The sequence below is a fragment of the Canis aureus genome, chromosome 13 (genome assembly GCF_053574225.1).
Source record: "Canis aureus isolate CA01 chromosome 13, VMU_Caureus_v.1.0, whole genome shotgun sequence".
Classification (NCBI taxonomy): domain Eukaryota; kingdom Metazoa; phylum Chordata; class Mammalia; order Carnivora; family Canidae; genus Canis; species Canis aureus.
Window position 1 is genome coordinate 7,225,462 of NC_135623.1, and position 8,344 is coordinate 7,233,805.

Here is an 8,344-nt window from a genome sequence, read left to right on the forward strand (position 1 = left end):
AAACAGTCCTCTCTGGAAAATGCCTCATCAACCTTTACATGGAAAGAAACTCTTCTTTCCCTAATGATCTGACTTGTGGGAGAACAGATGGATATAAAGGAAAAGGAAAGTGGCCAATACTCTGAAAGTGACTGACTGGGTACCTGTGACCCAGAGAGGATCCCGAGACTGATATGATTCACTACCATCCTAACTAAAACTAAGAACAGCAGCATTATATTCACACAACATCTCTTCTTTGTTTTTAAGACTTTATTTGAGAGAGAAAGATAAAGAGAGAGAGGAGAGAGGGGGAGGGATGGAGGGAGAGAGAGAGGAGGGGGAGGGAGAGAGAGAGGAAGGGAGAGGGGCAGGGAGAGAGAGACAGAGAGAGAGAGAGAGAGAGACAGAGAGAGAGAGTACGCACCAAAGGCAGACGCTTAACCCACTGAGACCCAAGGTCTCTTTTCAAGAAGTTCATGATTCACCCACAACACCTCAATTCTCAGGCCACCTCCCATCAAGGCAGAGAAAGAGGCCAACAAAGAGGTGACAGGTCCTTGTCATGTGAGCTGTTTATCAGAGTCCACTCTCCTGAGTCAGTCCCTGGAAAGTGGGTTCAGTGCTTGGAGGCAGGGCCGCTGGCTGGCTTAGCAACTTGTCCACTATGTTGATTTTAGCATCATGCTTCTCAATGTCCTCATATGGAGTCCAAGACAAGTCATGTTGTAGCTTGTAGGCACCAAGGAAGTCATGTGGACAACTTGTACCCCATTCCTGGAGAAGGCAAAGGAGACAGTTCTCATTGGGGGAGAAGGTAAAGAAATTGGGCTTATTTCCTCACTTTACGCTACAAATTTCTTTTTTGGTTTTCCACTTCAGACCAGTCAGAATCATCTTCATTGCCTCACACATCATCCACCTCCCTTAACAGAGATAATGACTGTGAAATAATTTACGTGTATTTTTCATGTATATTTTTTAAGAATCATGCCTGGGCTCACAACACCTCCAATTTTCTAGAGAACATTTACTAAACCCTTAGGCCTACATTTTCACACACATACAGCCAAGAATTTCTCAAAGACTAGAGTAGATTTTTGTGCAAAAATAAATGTTCTTACCTTTGGAGAAATAATAGAAAAATACTGTTGACCACTCTCCCGTTTATAAAGGTAGTAAATGTTGCCAGGTTTTTTTACTATATTACAAGCTACATGGTGCAAGTCAGCATCCCTGTGAGCATCTTCCAATACCTAAGAACCAGGGAGATGTGAAAAATTAAGTATCGGATGTAACAGGCACTCACATCCTGTGATTACCCCTCACTGGAAACTACTTAAAGCTTAGGAACTGCTTTCCCCGGATGCCTGGGTGGCTCCGCGATTGAGCAGGTCGTGATCCCGGGATCCGGGATGGAGTCCCACATAGGGCTCCCTAAAGGGAGCCTGCTTCTCCCTCTGCCTGTGTTTCTGCCTCTCTCTGTGTCTCTCATGAATAAATAAATAAAATCTTAAAAAAAAAAAAAAAGAACTGCTTTCCCATAGACTTAGAAGTAGGTTCCAGATGATTCTGAAGAGACCAAAGTTGGACTATGCTACTAAGCCGTACAAATGCCCTTCAAAGAATTATATTTCAAAATGTTGAACATCACTAGCTTTGAATTGCTTTTAAATTTCTTTCCTATTTTTCTGTACTAAGTACACTTCTTTCATAACTGAGAAACTATGTTCCCCTCAAAATGCCTTACTTCACTGAAATGGTCTCCCAGTGAAAAAGCTGATTTTACTCCTAACCTCTTGGGCCTCTTCTATTTCACTCAACACTTCTATATTTCTAGGAGGTTCTACTGAAGACAGGTAAGTTAAATGACGAGAAGCAAGATCAGTCAATCCTGTGAATAAAATGAAGAAAACGAATGCCTGCCTAAAAGCTGTTACTTACCTTCCTAGCTTGTTCTTGTAAATGTTGGATTTGCTCAGCTATGACCATCAGTTTGTTGGTGGCATTCGCTCGGATGAATTCGTCAGCCTAAAGGAGACAAAACCCCAAAGGGTGGGTGGAAAAAGGACAGACTTCTACGATGTTCTTCTCAGATCCCAGCGTGAGAAGTTATCTCAACCTCTTTGCTGATGCCTAAAATATTCTTGTCCTCACCATTCCCCCATGAGCTCCCACCCATCTCCCTCATTCCCCACCCAGCCCAAATAGCACTGCTTATGAGAAGCCTGACATGCTCCACACCACGGAGCTAAGTCCTCCTCCTCCTTTTCTACGTCCCAAGCTTTCTATCCTTTTCACTCTATATTCTAGTCACACTGAGCCTCTGCAGTCCCCAACATGCCCTGCTCTCACAGGCTACCAAATACACTGAATATGTCCTCTCCTTGATATGATGTGTTCTCCCCCTTACTCTTTGCCTGAGTAAACCCACTCATTCCTCCGGTCTCCATTTGTTTTCTGTTTAAATATTTCTGAAATCAGGGACGCGTGGGTGGCTCAGTGGTTGAGCGTCTGCCTTCGGCTCAGGGCATGATCCCGGGATCCGGGATGGAGTCCCACATTGGGCTCCCTGCAGGAAACCTGCTTCTCCCTCTGCCTACGTCTCTGCCTGTCTCTGTGTATCTCTCATGAATAAATAAATAAATCTTTTAAGATAAATAAATAAATATTTTCTGAAATCGGGGAAGGGTCTTACAATAAAAATCCAAAGACATTTGTGATTTGGCTTTTATCACCTGTTATGTAGGAATCTAGCTATACACAGAAACTACCTATTAATCTGACCATTACTTTGTCTGAATTATTAACATCAAAAAGTTACATTTTAACTTATACTTGCATTCCTAATTGTTACCTTCAAATGTATTTTTAAAGACTAGGATGTAGACCTGAAACAAAGTTGTAATGTACACACAAGACTGCTTCTCATGCCCTAGGATATGCAACTGAAGGCAACGGAAATTGCTTAATAAAATAAATCCAATAATTTTCAAAGCCAGAGACTGGTGTGACCAATATCATGTACTGGGAAGGATTATCACTCAAGCATCAGAAATCTGTCAAAGACTACTTGTTTACTTTCAGGAAAAGCCAATTAATGCCCAGTGATATACAACTAAGGAGAAGAAATGAGGATGTTAAATTTGAACTAAGAAATATTGAGAGGGGGATCCCTGGGTGGCTCAGCAGTTTAGCGCCTGCCTTTGGCCCAGGGTGTGGTCCTGGAGTCCCGGGATCAAGTCCCGCATCGGGCTCCCTGCATGGAGCCTGCTTCTCCCTCTGCCTGTGTCTCTGCCTCTGTGTATCTCATGAATAAATAAAATCTTAAAAAAAAAAAAGAAATATTAAGAGAGTTTTCTGGTTAGTTAAGGAAGCGCAAGGTATAAGGCAGCATCACACAAGAACATCAACAACTGAGTAGACGGGGTCAATGATTTATCTGTTCCACAAACAGAGATTGAACAACCATGGTGTGTCAGACACCATGCCAGACCCCGGATGCACTGGCAAATATGAGAAAGAGATCCCTACCTCTGCAAGATTACAGCTTAATACACATGCCTTTACAATATGAATCAAGTCAGATGCAATGAAATGCCGGGACACCTGCACCCCGATGTTTCTAGCAGCAATGTCCACAAGAGCCAAACTGTGGAAGGAGCCTCGGTGTCCATCGAAAGATGAATGGATACAGCAGATGTGGTTTATGTATACAATGGAATATTCCTCAGCCATTAGGAATGACAAATACCCACCATCTGCTTCAATGTGGATGGAACTGGAGGGTATTATGCTGAGTGAATTAAGTCAGTCGGAGAAGGACAAACATTATATGTTCTCATTCATTTGGGGAATATAAATAATAGTGAAAGGGAATATAAGGGAAGGGAGAAGAAATGTGTGGGAAATATCAGAAAGGGAGACAGAACATAAAGACTCCTAACTCTGGGAAACGAACTAGGGGTGGTGGAAGGGGAGGAGGGCGGGGGGTGGGGGTTACTGGGTGACGGGCACTGAGGGGGGCACTTGACGGGATGAGCACTGGGTGTTATTCTGTATGTTGGTAAATTGAACACCAATAACAAATAAATTTATTATTAAAAAAAAAAGACTTCTTGAGGTTTTGAGACGCCTGAGTGACTCAGTGGTTGAGTGTCTGCCTTTGGCTCAGGTCTTGATCCTGGGTTCCTGGGATCAGGTTCTACACAAGGCTCCCCAAGGGGAGCCTGCTTCTCCTTCTATGTCTCTGCCTCTCTCTGTCTTTCATGAATAAATAAAATCTTAAAAATAAAAATAAAAATAAAATGTTGGGCTTCCTTGGGGAAAAAAAAAAGAATATGAATCAAGTAACATATGTAATTCTTAATTTTCTAGCAGTTGAGTTAAAAGTAGAAATAAGTAAAGTTAATTCTAATGATATATTTTATTTAACCCAGTATGTCAAAAAACACCATCATTCGAACATATAATCACTATAAAACAAATTTTAATGAGATATTTTACATTTCATATTAAGTATAATTTTTATACTTACATACTATCAATTGGGATGCCAAATTTTGATTGGAAATACTCAATCTCTATTTGGACTTCATAAATTTACAGTTGAAAGAGCTGTACTTTGCTTGTTCCAAGTATACTTAAAAGTGTTCGATGATTCAATCGATTAGCAGCTTTTAAAATATAAATTAGTTAAAATTAAATAAAATGTAAAATTCAGTTTCTCAGCTGCACTAACCATACATACATACATTCCAGGTGCTCAAGAACCATATGTGGCTAGAGGCTACTGTAATGTACAGCATAGCTCTGGTGAGTAATACAGACACCAACCAGAAAGACAATTAGAGCCAGTATTATATGGACTCAGAATAATGATGTGCTACCATGAAACAAATAACCATAATTAATGAGGTAGAAGCAGATCAAAGGTAAGAAGTGAGTGAAGTAACTGGTTTAATAACAGGGAGTGATGAGGACTGCAGGGATTGGAACACATGCGTAGCCTAGAGGCAAATTCAATGTAATAGTACGTCATTTGGATGGAGTGGGGTATGGCCTTCCACAGGCAAGGCCTTACAGAGGATGACAATTGACTTGGGTCTGAAAAAGGAAAGGGCCAGGGACCAGGTCATGCAAGGCCTTATGGCCCATAGCGAAAGTACTGCACTTTGTTCCAAAGACAATGAGGGACCTTGTGGCCAAGGAGTGAGTCGGTGGTTTCTAGAGCTAAGGCAGTTCTAGGTTAGAAAGTGGCCTCGTTGTTAGTCTTTTTCTTAAGTTGGTAGCAGCAAATCTCTTCCTTGTAAACAAAAGAGACTAATTCAAACAGAAATGAGGAGAAGAGGATTTATAATGACTAAACACAAGCTCCAGCCCCAATCACGCTGAGGCCCTTCACATATATGATCTCATTTGGTTTTTATTACACCTTATGTAGTTGGAGATGGTAACTTCAGGCTCATGTTAGGAATTATACTCGGAGAGGTGAAGCCAACCTCTCCAAGGGTTCACAGCTAATAAACGGCAGTTGAAGATCTGAACATAGATCAGTCTGATTCCAAATTTCACGCCTTAATACCAGACCTCTTGAGCTTTCTGTACACACATTAACACGGAAATGGCCGATAGGCACGCTGATAAGCAGTCGGTCCTGCTAGAAAATACATGTCAGGACACAGACAGTAAATACGCTTGATTCGATCTGTTTGTCTCTAGTGTTTTATGGCAGCTGCTCAATAGTGACAGACAATATCGGAGAAAAGGAGGGAGCACAATGATGCACCCTCTATATTTCACTAGATTATACAATGAAGGGCAAAAACGGTGTTCCATCTTTCTTTGTTTCAGGCTACCGTAATAAAGATGACGGACACTCAGTAACCCATGAGAATGTTTGCCTAAGCTTTGGACCTGGTTGCCTCCCTCCCAATAAGTGATCCAGTTAAAGAGACATGATAGTCTCCTAATCCGTGAAAGTTATACTTTGCTCCCCACCTCTCTAGAAAAGAGAAGTCACAAAGTTTGAATCAAAGGCAACTTCCTGGGCATTCGAATACTTCTTAATTAAAAAAAAAAAAAACTCCCAGCCAGGGAATGCCTGGCTGGCAGTCAGTTAAGCACCCAACTCTTGGTTTCAGCTCATGTTGTGATCTCAGGGTCATGAGGCTGAGACCTGCATCAGGCTCCATGCTCAATGTGGAGTCTGAGATTCTCTGTCTCCTTCTCCCTCTGGCCCTCCCACTTGTGCATGCTCACTCGTTCTCTAAAATAAATCTTAAGAAACAAAAAATCCTGAAATACGGAGATGTATGTGTGAGGGAATTTGAACACATTAATTATTAAATAATTTTGAGCAAAATACAGACCTTTGAATTTAGGCAAGGCCAAATGTGACAGTGCATACAGGGTGAAGGGATATTGGAAGCATTAAAGCAGTAGGGCCCTACAGCTACACAGTGAAGAGGGTTCTACAACTGGAAGTCTTGATAAATATAGATGGAATTCGGTTTTCATAGCTTTAGATCTATGAGCTTTCCTAGTTGAAACTCTGCATTTTACAGATAAAGAAGCTGAAGTCCAGGGGCACCTGGGTGGCTCAACTAAGTTAAGCGTGAGACTCGTAGATTTTGGCTCAGGTCATGACCTTGGGGTCCTGAGACTGAGCCCCAAAACAGCTTATTGCTCAGCAGAGTCTGCCTGAAGATTCTCTCCCTCTCCCTCTCCCCCTCCTCAAATACATAAATCTTTAAAAAGGAGCTGAAGTCCAAAGAAAAATAATTTGCTTCAAGTTAAATGTAAGTTAGTATGGAGAGTGGGTGAGGGTGGGAGGACTGGGTTGCTCAGTTGATTAAGTCAAAGATTCTTGATCTCAGTTCAAGTCTTGATCTCACGGTGGGGAGTTCAAGCTCCACCGGGCACCACAGTGGGTGTGGAGCCTACTTTAAAAAAAAAAAAAAAAGTCAGCCCGGGTGGCTCAGTGGTTTAGCACGGCCTTCGGCCCGGGGCATGATCCTGAAGACCCAGGACTGAGTCCCACATCAGGCTCCCTGCATGGAGCCTGCTTCTCCCTCTGCCTGTGTCTCTGCCTCTCTCTCTCTCTCTCTCTGTGTCTCTCATGAATAAATAAATAAAATCTTAAAAAAAAAAAAAAGTCAAAAGTGGGATTAACATGCATGTGTCCAAACTTCCAGTGTTTTTTCTGTTATTTTGTATCTCCTTTTTTTACTTTTAGCAATGAATATCTAAGCGCTGGCCTTGGGAATGTTGTGTCCAGTGAATAACAACACAGAACAAAATTTAAGAGCCCTTGTCCTTCTAGATGTTTAGTTCTCAAAGTGTTCGGGTCACAGATAAAGATCTCAGAGGAAGCAGTTTAAAGTAAGTGAACTACGCATCCCTGCAAAACCTGCAACGATAGCGCGATCCACAGAACTTCCATAGGAACTTCTCTTCATGCCTCAAATGGGAAGAGTAACTTCTGTCCTGCCTACCTTGTGGGGCTGTCCTGGGGCCCAAATGAAATACTGAATATCCAAAGTGCTGTGCAGCACTTTCCACCAGATTATAGGCACTCATGCTGCAGCTGAAGGAGCCTTCGGTCTCAGAAGATCAGAGTTGGGGTCAGGCCACCAACTCCAAACGACAACCAGCTTCCCCGTGTTGTAAAATAGAGACAAAACCGGCGGTCCGGGCGGCTCGGGTCATGATCCCAGGGTCCTGGGATGGAAACCAGCACTGGGCTCCCTGCTTAGCGCGGGCGGGGGGGGGGGGGTCTGCTTGTCCCTCTGCATGTGCCTCTGCCTCTCTCTGTGTCTCATGAATAGACAAATAAAATCTTTTAAGAATAAATAAATTAATTAATTAATTAATAAACAAGTGCGACCCCAGGCTGTGAGGTCCCCGTCGTAGGACGCAGGCCAAAGGCGGCCGAGCCGGCTGCGCGGCCGCACCTCACCTTCTGCACCTGCTGTGCGAGCGCCACGAGGTCTAGGGGGTCCCCCGCCCGGCGGGTGTGGTAGGGGCTCAGCAGGGCCAGGCCGCCGGGGCTCGAGCTGCGCTCCACCAGGGCCGCCGCCGCACCTGCGCAGGAACACAGCCCGTGAGCACCGCCCTCGGCGTCCCGCGCAGCCCCGGGGAGGAGCGGCTCCGCGAGGGCTTCTCTCCCGGCCTGCCTCCCGCACTGCCTACCTCCCCGCCCCGTGGCCGGCCGGACCCCTCCGTTGGCCGGGGCCTCCTCAGCCGGGCCCAGCTCGGCAGCGCTCGCCATCACACCCGAGACCTCCCCGCACCCTCGCGCCGCCCGGCGGAAGAGCATGCGCACAGAGGCCCGTGGGCGGGGCTTCCGCCTTCCCCGGCCATT

The 8,344-nt window shown here is 44.4% G+C and overlaps 1 protein-coding gene across 1 annotated transcript; it reads right to left on the minus strand.

Annotated features, from left to right (window-relative positions):
* Window positions 1-234: 234 nt before the first annotated feature.
* On the minus strand, window positions 235-8,314 carry C13H1orf50 (chromosome 13 C1orf50 homolog). The gene is made up of 5 exons (XM_077844446.1): window positions 8,173-8,314; window positions 7,940-8,064; window positions 1,924-2,010; window positions 1,104-1,235; window positions 235-756 (listed from the first exon to the last, which is right to left on the minus strand). Exons 1-5 carry the CDS (start codon window positions 8,297-8,299, stop codon window positions 559-561), a joined length of 669 nt encoding a protein of 222 aa, XP_077700572.1. The 5' UTR covers window positions 8,300-8,314; the 3' UTR covers window positions 235-558.
* Between the last annotated feature and the right edge of the window lie 30 nt (window positions 8,315-8,344).

Bases quoted from the DNA above. Each gene is read 5' to 3' on its own strand.
- C13H1orf50 (XM_077844446.1), bottom strand. From the start codon at position 8,299: ATGCTCTTCCGCCGGGCGGCGCGAGGGTGCGGGGAGGTCTCGGGTGTG. The intron at 8,065-8,172 runs GTAGGCAGTGCG...GTTCCTGCGCAG, and splicing joins GCCGGCCACGGGGCGGGGAG to GTGCGGCGGCGGCCCTGGTG. The intron at 1,236-1,923 runs GTAAGTAACAGC...CCTGGTTCTTAG, and splicing joins TACAAGAACAAGCTAGGAAG to GTATTGGAAGATGCTCACAG.